At 51.1% G+C, this 12,867-nt stretch overlaps 1 protein-coding gene across 2 annotated transcripts in view; it reads right to left on the bottom strand.

Moving 5' to 3' along the window:
• The window catches only part of TTC12 (tetratricopeptide repeat domain 12), an 83,790-nt gene extending 76,802 nt beyond the window's left edge, over positions 1-6,988 (bottom strand). Inside the window, exons 1-4 of one of the 2 annotated variants that reach the window (XM_075604037.1) lie at positions 6,934-6,988; positions 2,848-2,918; positions 2,066-2,238; positions 582-600 (exon numbers count right to left, since the gene is read on the bottom strand). In XM_075604037.1, the coding sequence (XP_075460152.1) occupies positions 582-600; positions 2,066-2,238; positions 2,848-2,902 (247 nt within the window). In that variant the 5' untranslated portion in view covers positions 2,903-2,918; positions 6,934-6,988. Of the gene's footprint in view, positions 1-581; positions 601-2,065; positions 2,239-2,847; positions 2,919-6,650; positions 6,841-6,933 lie in introns of those variants that run through there. The other variant, XM_075604036.1, reaches the window with a different exon arrangement.
• Between the last annotated feature and the right edge of the window lie 5,879 nt (positions 6,989-12,867).

The following is a 12,867-nucleotide window of genomic DNA, read 5'->3' as shown; positions in this document are numbered from 1 at the left end:
GTGTATACCGGTATTACCTCACTGAGCGTGTATGTGTATATCGGTAGTACCTCTCTGGGCGTGTACTGTATGTGTATACCGGTATTACCTCTCTGGGCGTGTACTGTATGTGTATACCGGTATTACCTCTCTGGGCGTGTATGGTATACCAGTATTACCTCTCTGGGCGTGTATGGTATACCGGTATTACCTCTCTGGGCGTGTATGTGTATACCGGTATTACCTCTCTGGGCGTGAATGTGTATACCGGTATTACCTCTCTCGGTATGTATGTGTATACCGGTATTACCTCTCTGGGCGTGTATGTGCATACTGGTATTACCTCTCTGGGCGTGTACGTGTATAGCGGTGTTACCTCTCTGGGCGTGTATGTGTATACCGGTATTACCTCTCTGGGTATGTGTGTTACATTCATTTGCCAACCTTACATCGTGTCCCTCCATTGCTGGAGAGTTTTACATATCAGGTTTGGCTGCCCCATTAACATTTCTTACCATACTGTATGTGTTTAATTACATTCACACAGTCTTTATTTGATGTTTTGAGCCTGATAACCAATCCCCATGGCCAGCTGTTCTTACCTTGACTGTGTTCGGAGCGCTGGGACAAGCGATGAGAGACGTGGTAAGGAAGAAGGAATCAAAACAAAAAGGGAAAATTACTTGTGTAAGAAAGTAGGTTTAATGCTTCACCCTATTTGAAAGACACTTCAGGGGGGGGGGGAGGGGTATGAGTGTATTGTAGCTCAATCCCCATGAACTGCCATGAAAGTCAATAGCGATTAGCACCGGACTGAGTTCCGACACCGGCATTTAGGGAATCCCAGCGTTATAGGGCTATGTGTCAGCCATAGGTTGTTAAGGAGACATTTAGATCAGGGGTAGCAAACTCCAGTCCTCAAGAGCCACTACCAGGTCAGGTTTTCAGGGCATCCCTGCTTCAGCACAGGTGGCTCAATCAGTGGCGCAGTTGACTGAGCCACTGATTGAGCCACCTGTGCTGAAGCAGGGATACCCTGAAAACCTGGCCTGTTGGCGGCCCTTGAGGACTGGCTTTGGCCCCCCCTGATATTGTATATTGATTCAAAAAATCATATTCTATCAAGATATTTTATTCAGTTTAGCATTAACAAGCAATATGAGGTTGTATATGGCGTAAGAGGATCTGAAGGTTCTTGAAACCCATATTAAAGCGGTACAAAAGATAAAGGCCCATATTTACACCTTCTGGCGCCAGAAGAGATTACAGCCTGTGAATGGACCATAAAGGTATCTTCCGGCGCCAGAAGGTGTGTTATTGGATAGCAGCACTTAGTAAATATGGGCCACACCACCTATCATTGTATCTGCATAGTGTGGGGGATAGAATCAACAGGTGCATTTCCAATTCTCCTTTCTTTGTTTGTAAAGGCAGCTATGACCAAACTAGGGGAAGGGAGCAGGACCCCTGGCCTGAGTGGCCATGCAGTGATTCGCTGGGGGGTGGGCTAGGTTATTACGTTTGTCACAGCTGTAGGGGTGAGGACTGGTCACTTTTGCCCAGTTGGTTAATGGTGAGGAATGGGAAGGGTCCAAAAGATGCACTCCTGGGTCAGCCCAAGATACCCCAGGTGGTACAAACCAATAGTGCTCACTGGGTCCTGTAGCAGCGGTCAGCAGGATCGGGTTCAGTTGGTGGGGCGACTTGCTGACCAGGTCGGGAAGTGTATGTTCATGTTTAATAAAAAGGCTGTGGCCACTTGTACCCAAACAAGCTCTGTGTTTATTCCAACCCAAGAGTTTATATTTCTTGGGGTGGGGTAGCGAACGGAATGGGCAAGAGTCGAGGGTACAAAGGTCAAGTGATTTTGCCGTCAGCCAGAAATACAGAAGGCATCATAAAAATAAAAAGTATTTTCTTTACATCTGTCATTTTTTTTGTTTTTTTAATGGAATCTCATTACATTGATAAATTGTCTAGCATTTATTTTTGGAGGGTGTGGGTAGGGGGGGGGGGAGGCTATACTACAGCCATTGAACATTTCTCATTAAGGAGCCAAGAAAACTCCCCCCCAAAAAAAACCTACCGAGTGAGGCAGGCTCCCACTAGGAGAGGAATTGATTACAGTTCTATCCAATTTCGTTCTGCAACCTTCAACATCTTCCGTCTCCTTGAGCAGAGCAAGTCTTTTGTCGGCTTGAAAGAAAGCATTCGCTTGACAAGAAGCGTCTGCTGAAGTCAGGTCTTGAACGATCTTGGCTGTAAAAGACGGGAGAACTTGGAACAGCTTAAAAAAAAAGTCAATATTCCCCGCCCTATTCCGAGTAATGGCCTGCGAAACGTCTCCCAGGTCAGGTTGCCAAATGTGTTATGCTTTTATTTTCATTTTTTTTGTAGTTCCTTGAAGTTTGTATTGCTTTTTTATTTGCTGAAGAAAAGCCATAGGGCTGGAGATCTCAAATTCAGTACTCCAGCCCCCTCTCCCAACAGGTCGGGTTTTCAGGATATCCCAGCTTCAGCACAGGTGGCTCAATCAGTCCCTGCTTCGGCACAGGTGGCTCAATCAGTCCCTGCTTCAGCACAGGTGACAATCAGTGGTTCAGTCAAAGAGCTACCATCACAAAATGAGCCACTGATTGAGTCACCTGTGCTGAAGCAGGGATATCCTTAAAACCTAACCTGTTAAGGAGTCTATCGTAGGGTGAATGTTTTCAGAGGTTTTTTTGTTTGTTTTTTTTAAGTGATTTTGCTGGTTTTCTTCTTTTCAAATTATGCAACAATGCCTCTAGTTAAGGCCCATGAGACCCATTCTCATAATGTACTAGCTTCAGTACGAATGATCCACAATGAAACCCCTGCATTACTTACCGATTTCATCCACGTCTCTCAGAAATGTCTCCAAAGCCCTGTCGTCTGCAGACATCTTCTTGACCAAGATCCTACAAATCACAAACAAATCTCATATTACAGCTTCTGACCTAATACTTTCGCAGAAATATTTACAATGACAAGAAAAATCAACTTTCAAGGACCAAAATCGGTGATATACTAAAGTTTATCAGATGGTGATACTAAGGGGCCTATGCAGAGAGCAGCGCTTTTTAAAATTGGAGAGGGGAATAAAAAGTAGGTTTAATGGAGAGTTTTATTCTCCATATGCAGAAATGGGCGAAATCCTCTATTTTTAGCATTACTGCATGTGGAGAATTGTAAATGAGGAGATTCGAGCAGCTGAAAGGGGGGAAAAAAAATCGCGCATTTTTTTTTGTTTCCCTATAGCCGGCGACCTCCTGCTTCTTGCCAACTTTAGTTGGCGGAGAAAATTGAAGAAAATCACGCCAAAAACAGCCGCTAGATGGCGAGCGCGCCTTTCTGAATTCGGATATTTTTCAGACTGGCGAGATGTAGTTTCTCGACAGCCGCGCGGCGAGATTTTCAAATAGAAAAAAAAAATGGCGCGTTTTTCCTACCTCGCCATTTTCAGCTGTTTTTTGCGCGATTTTCTCCGGAAAATGGCGAGATTGTAAATAGCGCTGCTCTCTGCATGAGGCCCTAAAGCTCCCCCCCATGTCCGATTTTCAAGATATCCCTGCTTCAGCACAGGTGGCTCTGTCAGTCCCTGCTTCCGCACAGGTGGCTCAATCAGTCCCTGTTTCAACACAGGTGGCTAAATCAATCCCTGCTTCAACAGTCTTCAACTGAGCCACTGATTGAGCCACCTGTGCGGAAGCTGGGATACCCTGAAAACCTGACCTGTTGGGGAGGAGGGGTGGTCCTATGGACAGGAGTTGAGCCCCCACGGTGTATACAAATGTGATCCTGGCATTTCATGTACACTCCCCCAAGACAGAAAAACAAAGGCTGTACTGTACATAGGCAGCCAAGGTTTGCAACGTTATCCTGATTCGTGTCGTGTTGCAAAAAAAAAAAGTTCCAGGAAACCTCCGGAATTTCTCACTTTTTGTCCTATTTTTAATACCTGAAAATTCAGAGAATTTGGAGCAGGTGATAACTTTTTAAGTGTGGCTCTTGGAAATCTCTTGACAATAGGTGACAATCTTGCAGGGGGCGAGGGGGGCACTTCTTGTCTCTGTAAGGCCGAGTCCATAGATGGACAGGCCGCGCTGAGGCGTGCGGACGCTCCGCGCTGAGCCCCTGCATCCTTAATGAGGATGCCTTGAGAGGGGGCTCACGCGAGCGTCCGCAGGCGTGCTGACGAGATGGAGGTTTCAGCCGAGCGCCAAGCTGTTTTTCAGAGCGCTGTCGGCTGAAAACCTCCAATCACAGCCGTGACGTCAGCGCCGTGACATTGACGTCAGTGCGTCGTGGGCGATTGGCCTAGCGACGTCACTGCCCCGCCTCCAACCACCTCCCCCCGGCTCCCTTCGCGCACGCTGGCTCGCCTGCAAGTCCGTGCAATCGCGCTGCCTGAAGCAGGCGAGCCTCAGCGTCAGCGCGCCTCCGCTCTCCCCACCCCTCTATGGCCCGGGCCTAAGTCTCCCAACTGCACCACTTAGATTGTAAGCTCCCCAGGGCACAGGATTTCCTTTCCTATTGTCTGCCTTTGTTTGCACTTGTTTATATTATAATTTCCTGTGCAGTCTCTTTGTAAAGAGATGAGTATATTGTGGGCGTTACATAAATAAGGATATACATGGAGGCAAATCCGTATATGTTAACAGTGTTCACCAAAGTTGTAAATTAGCGCAAATGTTCTGAGCATTTCTAGAGAAAGAGGTGATGCTGCCGTTTAAAGCTGCAGCCCAAGCAATATCCTATGTGTGTGTTTTTTTAATAAATCAGTTCTGTACTATGAGAAAATACTTGTTGCATGTAAAAATAAATAAAAAATAAACAATTATAAAGACATTTTTAATGTTTTCTAAATGTAACAAGCTTTTTTGTTCCTATAGCAACCATTTACAAAGTCACATCCCCTTCCTCTTCTGAAACAGCATCACCTTTTTGAGCCCTGCCCTCTCTCTAGCAGTGAACCAATTGAATCTAGTGCCTGCCTGGTCACATGATTTTCCTCACTGAACTTTGGCTGTCAGTGCTGCAGAAGGGGACCCAAGATGCATTTAGTGAACCCCGAGCAGAATCTTCAGCGATCGATTACGGGAGAATGGATGCACATGTTGAATGGGGAAAAAAATAACATTTACAAAAACGACAGCTTGAACTGCAGCTTTAAGAGGGCGATGCTGTTGAATGCTACAAAGAGACTGAAAGGTGCAGCGTTAGGTCTGTATTATAGAGCGCGCTGTTGCGCTACCGGGCGCACGTCAATGATAATTGCCGTGGGAGGCTGCCGTTGATACAGTCGAGACTCGCGCATGGCCGTGAGCGGTGGCGCGGCAGGTCAGAGCAAACACAAGAAATCTGTATTTTCACGTGACGCCACGAGCCAATCACAGGGCGGCCTAACGCTGTGACGTCAGAGCCACGTCCGTCACCGCTGGCAACATACAAAAGAAACGTGCACGCCACGTGCACGCGCAGCGCCACGTGCACGCGCAGCGCCACGTATTACAGATCTTAGTGCAATGGGGAAGGTTTGAGAGATACAGCGCATGGCGGCTGCCTGCCAACCATTTATGTAACTGTATTTGTAACCATGTATTATTTGTCTTAACTCTGTGCCCAGGACATACGTGAGAACGAGAGGTAACTCTCAATGTATTACTTCCTGGTAACACAATGTATAAATAAATAAATAAAACAAACAATCGGGTGATGTATGGGCCGTTCTAGAGCTATGATGAGCTATCGGTTCGGGGGAAGCACAGATTGCAATGGGTTTCCCTCAGGAAATCCGGCACTGACAGCCACCGTCTGCTGCAGATTAATAACGGCCACTTATATGTGCGCGTGCCAGCATATTCCTGCCATGTGAGAGCCGGGGAGAAGCAGACACCTTCTTTAATGAGATGTAGAGATGATGGGGGAAAAGAAACATTCCGCTATCACTAGTAGTGCCGAGTACTGTACGTCAGCCTCAATATTCCCGACCTTCACAGCCCCACTATAATAACAAATAATGTCCCTTATCCCAAATGCATCCCCTTCTCCCCTCCCCCTTATCTCCACCCCCCCTTATCTCCCCCCCCCCCTTATCCCTTTCTGCAGGGGGGCTCAACTCCTGTCCTCAGGGCCACCAACGGATCATGTTTTCAGGCAGTTGCAGCTTCAGTACAGGGGGCTCAATTAGTCTCAGCTTCAGCACAGGTGACAATCAGTCCCAGCTTCAGCACAGATGGTTCAAACAGTCTCAGCTTTAGCACAGGGGGCTCAATCAGTCCCAGCTTCAGCATAGGTGGCTCAAACAGCCCCAGCTTCAGCACAGGTGGCTCAAACAGTCCCAGCTTCAGCACAGGTGGCTCAAACAGACCCAGCTTACGCACAGGGGGCTCAAACTGTCCCAGCTTCAGCACAGATGGTTCAATCAGTCCCAGCTTCAGCACAGGGGGCTCAATCAGACACAGCTTCAGCACAGCTGGCTAAATCTGTCCCTGTTTCAGCACAGGGGGCTCAATCAGTGGCTCAGTCTACGATGTGCTGAAGCAGGGATATCCTGAAAACCTGACCTGTTGGTAGCCCTTGAGGACTGGAGTGGGCCGCACTTGCCTTAGAGCCTTGCAGACCCAAACTACTAAAGAAAGGGTACATACCAACCGGTGCCAACGACGACAGATCAAATCCCCTGCGTTGGGAATAAAAACTTCCCGTCCGAGTGAAACACAAGTACACACAGGGGTATGGAGCGGGTTTCGGGCCTAACAGAGGCCTGGGTTACCTAGCAACATGTCAACAAAGCCAAGGCCCTAGTGAATGATCACACACTCCCCTCCCTCACCCCTTCCAGCCTGTCACACCTTGTCCACACCCTCCCCCTCCCCCCCTCCCCCCCCCGGCTGTATTCCTGGCTGTCACACCTCCTCCACACACAATCACCTGGGCGCACACCCTGCTCTGACACCCTGCACAGGCCGACAGGTTCCAGGAAAGTTGTCAAGTTTCTATAAATCCCCTTTAAATAAACAAAAAAAAAATGTATTTATTTTTTTAAGTTTATAAGAAGGGAATGGCTATCAGCCTTGAATAAAATAGCAGCCAGATTTAACAAATAAATATGAATAGCGTACGACATGCAATGTAGGAGAAAGAACCGCTGCCACTAGTTACAGTTATACACAGAGAGGTCCCACGCTGTGGACACAATTAACACAATACGCACGGAAATTCCGTTGTGAAGAGCACCGTGCCTGTGCATCTCACCTGCGCATGGTATTGCCCAGGCAGCTGTATGTGTGATTACTGAGTGTCCTCTATTCATTTTATTTATATATATTATTTTATTTTTAAGTTATGGTGGGTGAAAAAGGCCGGGTCGTAAATCCGTAATAGGTAGTATTATTTATAAATAGGGGAACAATAGGATGACTATTTGGTGGAAAGGATGTATAATAATGTTGAAAAGAAACATGGAAGAAAATCTAATACGATGTTGTTTAAAAATGGTTTATTGTAAACACACCACAGTACAATGTATATTTTGGTGACATAAGTGATGTCGGGGGCGGGGGGGGGGGGAAGAAAGGCAGGGGCGGGGGGGAGAAAGGCAGGGGCGTGGGGGAGAAAGGCAGGGGCGGGGGGGAGAAAGGCAGGGGCGGGGGGGAGAAAGGCAGGGGCGGGGGAGAAAGGCAGGGGCGGGGGGGGGAGAAGGGCAGGGGTGGGGGGGGGAGAAGGGCAGGGGTGGGGGGGGGAGAAGGGCAGGGGTGGGGGGGGAGAAAGGCAGGGGCGGGGAGGGGAGAAAGGCAGGGGCGGGGAGGGGAGAAAGGCAGGGGTGGGGGGGGGAGAAAGGCAGCGGTGGGGGGGGGGGAGAAAGGCAGGGGCGGGGGGGAAGAAAGGCAGGAGCGGGGGGGGGAGAAAGGCAGGGGCGGGGGGGGGTAGAAAGGCAGGGGCGGGGGGGAAGAAAGGCAGGAGCGGGGGGGGGAGAAAGGCAGGGGCGGGGGGGGAGAAAGGCAGGGGCGGGGGGGAGAAAGGCAGGGGCGGGGAGGGGAGAGGGGCGGGGGGGAGAACGGCAGGGGCGGGGGGGGGAGAAAGGCAGGGGCGGGGGGGGGGAGAAAGGCAGGGGTGGGGGGGGAGAAAGGCAGGGGTGGGGGGGGAGAAGGCAGGGGCGGGGGGGGGAGAAAGGCAGGGGCGGGGGGGGGAGAAAGGCAGGGGCGGGGGGAGAAGGGCAGGGGCGGGGGGGAGAAGGGCAGGGGCGGGGGGAGAAGGGCAGGGGCGGGGGGGAGAAGGGGTGGGGGAGGAGAAAGGCAGGGGCGGGGAGGGGAGAAAGGCAGGGGCGGGGAGGGGAGAAAGGCGGGGAGGGGAGAAAGGCAGGGGCGGGGGGGGGAAAGGCAGGGGCGGGGGGGAAGGCAGGGGCGGGGGGGGGGGAAAGGCAGGGGCGGGGGGGGGGGGGAAAGGCAGGGGCGGGGGGGGGAAAGGCAGGGGCGGGGGGGAGAAAGGCGGGGGGGAGAAAGGCAGGGGCGGGGGGGGGGGAGAAAGGCAGGGGCGGGGGGGAGAAAGGCAGGGGTGGGGGGGAGAAAGGCAGGGGTGGGGGAGAAAGGCAGGGGCAGGGGGGAGAAAGGCAGAGGGGGGAAGGCAGGGCGGGGGAGGGAAGGCAACGGTGGGGGGAGGGAAGGCAACGGTGGGGGGAGGGAAGGCAGCGGTGGGGGGAGGGAAGGCAGGGGCGTCAAGGAGGGGGAGGGCGGGGTGTCACTGTGTCTATGTGTGTGTGTCTGTCGTGTGTGTGTGTGTGTCTGTCGTGTGTGTGTGTCTGTCGTGTGTGTGTGTGTCTGTGTGTGTGTCGTGTGTGTGTGTGTGTATCATGTGTGTGTGTCATGTGTGTGTGTGTGTGTGTGTGTGTGTGTGTGTGTGTGTGTGTGTGTGTGTGTGTGTGTGTGTGTGTGTGTGTGTGTGTGTGTGTGTCGTGTGTGTGTATCATGTGTGTGTGTGTGTCATGTGTGTGTTTGTGTGTGTGTGTGTCATGTGTGTGTGTGTGTGTGTGTGTGTGTGTCTGTCGGTCATGTGTCTGTGTCTGTGTCTGTCATGTGTCTGTGTCTGTCATGTGTCTGTGTCTGTCATGTGTCTGTGTCTGTCATGTGTCTGTCATGTGTCTGTGTCTGTCATGTGTCTGTGTCTGTCATGTGTCTGTGTCTCTGTGTGTGTGTGTGTGTGTCTGTCATGTGTGTGTGTGTGTGTGTGTCTGTGTCTGTCGTGTGTGTGTGTCTGTCATGTGTGTGTGTTTGTGTGTCTGTCATGTGTGTGTGTGTGTGTGTGTGTGTGCGTGTGTGTGTGTGTGTCTGTCATGTGTGTGTGTGTGTCTGTCATGTGTGTGTGTGTGTGTGTCTGTTGTGTGTGTGTGTGTGTCTGTTGTGTGTGTGTCACTGTATGTGTGTGTGTGTGTGTGTGTCTGTTGTGTGTGTGTCACTGTATGTGTGTGTGTCACTGTATGTGTTTGTGTCACTGTATGTGTGTGTCACTGTGTGTGTCAGGGGGGAGGCAAACACGGAGCTGGGGGGGTCAAAAACGGAGCTGGGGGGGTCAAAAACGGAGCCTGCCCCCCCCCAGCAGTAGCAGCAAGAGCACCATGGAGCATTTTGTCATCTCAGGCAGCAACAGCAGCAATGTGGCCGGGGAACTATGGGTTAGAGCGCACCGGCCAATGAGAGCCGTGGGGACACACACACGGGGTGGGGGAGACACAACGGCCAATGAGAGCCGTGGGAGGGCGGACCGATGGACCAATCAAATGGTCTACAGACACTCACAAACAAGATTTTCAATTATATATGTACGGTGGAGGGTTTTTAGTCACCTTTTCAATCAAACTAACTATCTATACTATAATTCTAAGTTGGATTCCGTCTGTTTGTTTGTATGTCCGAAGCATCAAAATCTCAGAAACGGCACCACGTAGCACAACGAAACTTTCACTGTACATTCTGCTGCGGATTTGTAGGTCAACGCAACTGTTTTGAGATTCCAATGTGACGCACCTCCCAAATTATGGACATTCTAAGTTTCCCTCGGCTGTCCAGCAAATCTGTTAGAGCAGGAGCAGGGGGCGGGGGGGCTTGGCTAATAAGGGAGGGGGCGTGTCCTTGCCTGGATCGGGGCTGTATGTTTGTGTCTCTGTGTGTATGTGATGTGAGATGTGCGGGGGAGATGTGCCAGCAGGGGGCGAAGATGTGCCAGCAGGGGGGGGAGATGTACCAGGGGGGGGGGGGTAGGTGTATCAGCTGGGGGGGGAGGGAGGGTAGATGTGCCAGCTAGCAGGAGATGTACCAGCAAGCCGGGGGGGGGAAGGGGGGGACATGTGCTGGCAGTGTGGGGAGATGTACCAACGGGGGGCGTGGGGGGGCGGGGAGATGTGCCGGCAGCGAGGGGACATGCCACAGCAGCATGGGGAGATGTTCCGCCAGCGGGGGGGGGGGGGGAGGGGGGCCGGGGACATGTTCCGGCAGCGGGGGGAGACACACACACACACACAGACACACACACATATACACACACACACACACAGAGACAAATCTCACCCCGCACTACATCCAGCAGCGGGGGGAGGGGGTGCCGGGGAGATGTAAAGTAGCAGGGGGGAAAAGGGGGGGGGGGGGCGGGGACATGAAATCAATATTACATTCCCCGGGCAAAGCCGGGCACAAAAGCTAATATATATATATATATATATATATATATATATATATATATATATATATATATATATATATATATAGCAAATGGAAATATTCCTGTATGCTCATTTGCATGTCTTAGGGAGGTCTGCAACCCCGCCTTTCACCATTATCACCCAGCACACAGCACTTCCACTGCAGCAAGGAATTCTGGGAAATGACATGCAAATGAGCACACAGTGTCACCTTTTGCTTCAAAACCATTTTTAACATGGTTCCCTATAGGCTTAAGCTTGCTGCATGGTCACAGCTTTAAGCACAGCCAGGGTTAAGGTGCATACCCAGAAAACCACCCACAGACAGCTGTTTCGACCTTAATGGGTCTCCTCAGTGTGGGGTTGGTTAACTGGCTATGCAATGAAGGAATGAGGATGGGGTTTACCATACTTATATATACATATGTAACGGTGTTTCTTGCCCGGCCTGACCCACCCAATCTCACATTGGCCCCTGTGGTCTAACCGGACCCCATTACAGTGTAGATATGCCTGATGGTGCACCTGTTGGCTACAGGACTCCTGAGTCTCCCGCATGATGGTGTGTGGGGAGGACCCGTCTGACAGGCAGCTGAGGTAGTGTGCTGAGTCTCACCTATTTCCAGTGCAGCGCCTCCACCTCACCAGGGTCCCTGCGTCCGTATGGGGATGATCCTGACGAGGAACTCCTCAGTGGTGCAACCTCCTGTGTAATCATTGGACTCTCACACACAGGGGTTTCTCTGATCAGCTCCATCTTTATTGTCACGGTGGGCATAGCTGCCCTCCACAATGGGGTGTATTCAGCCGATCATCTCGCCCGTGCTCCCCTTTGATAGGTATGTCACCTAGATGAGGGATTCACTATTCCCGCAGGAATCACTGCCCTGTGCCAGGTCCCTGGACACAGTCTCCCATGGAGTTACTAGAACATAACTAACACTCTGCAGAACTTGAACTCCTTCCTGAACCTTGCAAGAACTTTCCAGCAACTGTACTCGCCTTGAACTCTGACAGAACTAACTCTTTGACACAGTGCTGTGCCTTATGTAACTTCTGAGGCTGACACACCTTTGACATCACTAACCATGGAGTCAGAGCATGTGACCAGTCCCATCCATACACAGGGCACCCCACCAGGGTGTGAGGGAAAACCTCCATGATTACTGCTGGCATGCCCACACTTACCAGGCCTTGCTGCCAGCAGGAGAGATGACTGTAGGCATTTTACATGACCGCTACATTCTCCCCCTGGTGAATCCCATCGTCCTCGCTGGGACCTAAATTTGTATACCTCTTTCCAGGAAGCACTGTAACGGAAAACATAATTAACATCACACAAATTTCCTCATAATGCAGTACACATGAATACAGTCATCCGCCAAGCCCGCCCCGACCAGCAGCCACAGACCCGCGTGATGCACAGTACCACCTAAAAATAGTGATAGGGGTCCGGTTTCTTTACTTCTCTACCCCCCATATCCAGAACTGTTACTGAGAAATGCCTGGGTAATCCCCTCTCTGGTCTATATGTTACTCTGTGTTTATAGATATTTCTCCCAATGGCCCATATACGGATTAAATGCTCTATCCGTTCCTCGGCCTTCTTTCCTATCACGGAACTCCCTCTCCCCACTAGGTGCATTTCTATGGCCTCCCTAAGCCACCTATCCCGGTTGTCCTCTATCTCATCCATGAGAGGCTCAGGGACATACGGGTACTCCAACCCGTGGGAAGATTTATAACGAGCCATTATGGTTCTCTCGGCCCTACTAATTCTAGTCAGGTCAGCCTTACCTCCCCTTCCAGGCAGCACCCATGATAGGGGTTCGTCAGGGTCCACGGGGTCTGACAAAATACTGGGACCCATAGGCTCTATTTCCCTATTCTCAATCTGCAGCCATCGCTCCTGCAGCTCTCTGTCCCTCTGTTCTGGGGTAAACTCTCCCACCGCCCACCAATAGTCCACTACATCCTCTCGCCGGATGAGGAACCGAGTGCGGTCCATCCAGGCCGAGTACCCTTCAAATAATGGGGCCCACCACCGGTTCTCCCGGAATCTGTTTGACCCTCCTGAGTCCCTATCATCGTCCATGGAAAATACCCCTGATGACCGCTCAGACCGCGGTACAGACCACCTAAACGACCCCGAGGCCTTTACTACGGGTTGGGGT

This window comes from Ascaphus truei, chromosome 6 (genome assembly GCF_040206685.1).
Source record: "Ascaphus truei isolate aAscTru1 chromosome 6, aAscTru1.hap1, whole genome shotgun sequence".
In the NCBI taxonomy this organism is placed as follows: Eukaryota; Metazoa; Chordata; class Amphibia; order Anura; family Ascaphidae; genus Ascaphus; species Ascaphus truei.
The sequence above is the reverse complement of the archived record's forward strand: the minus strand, read 5'-3'. Positions and strand labels throughout refer to the sequence as shown.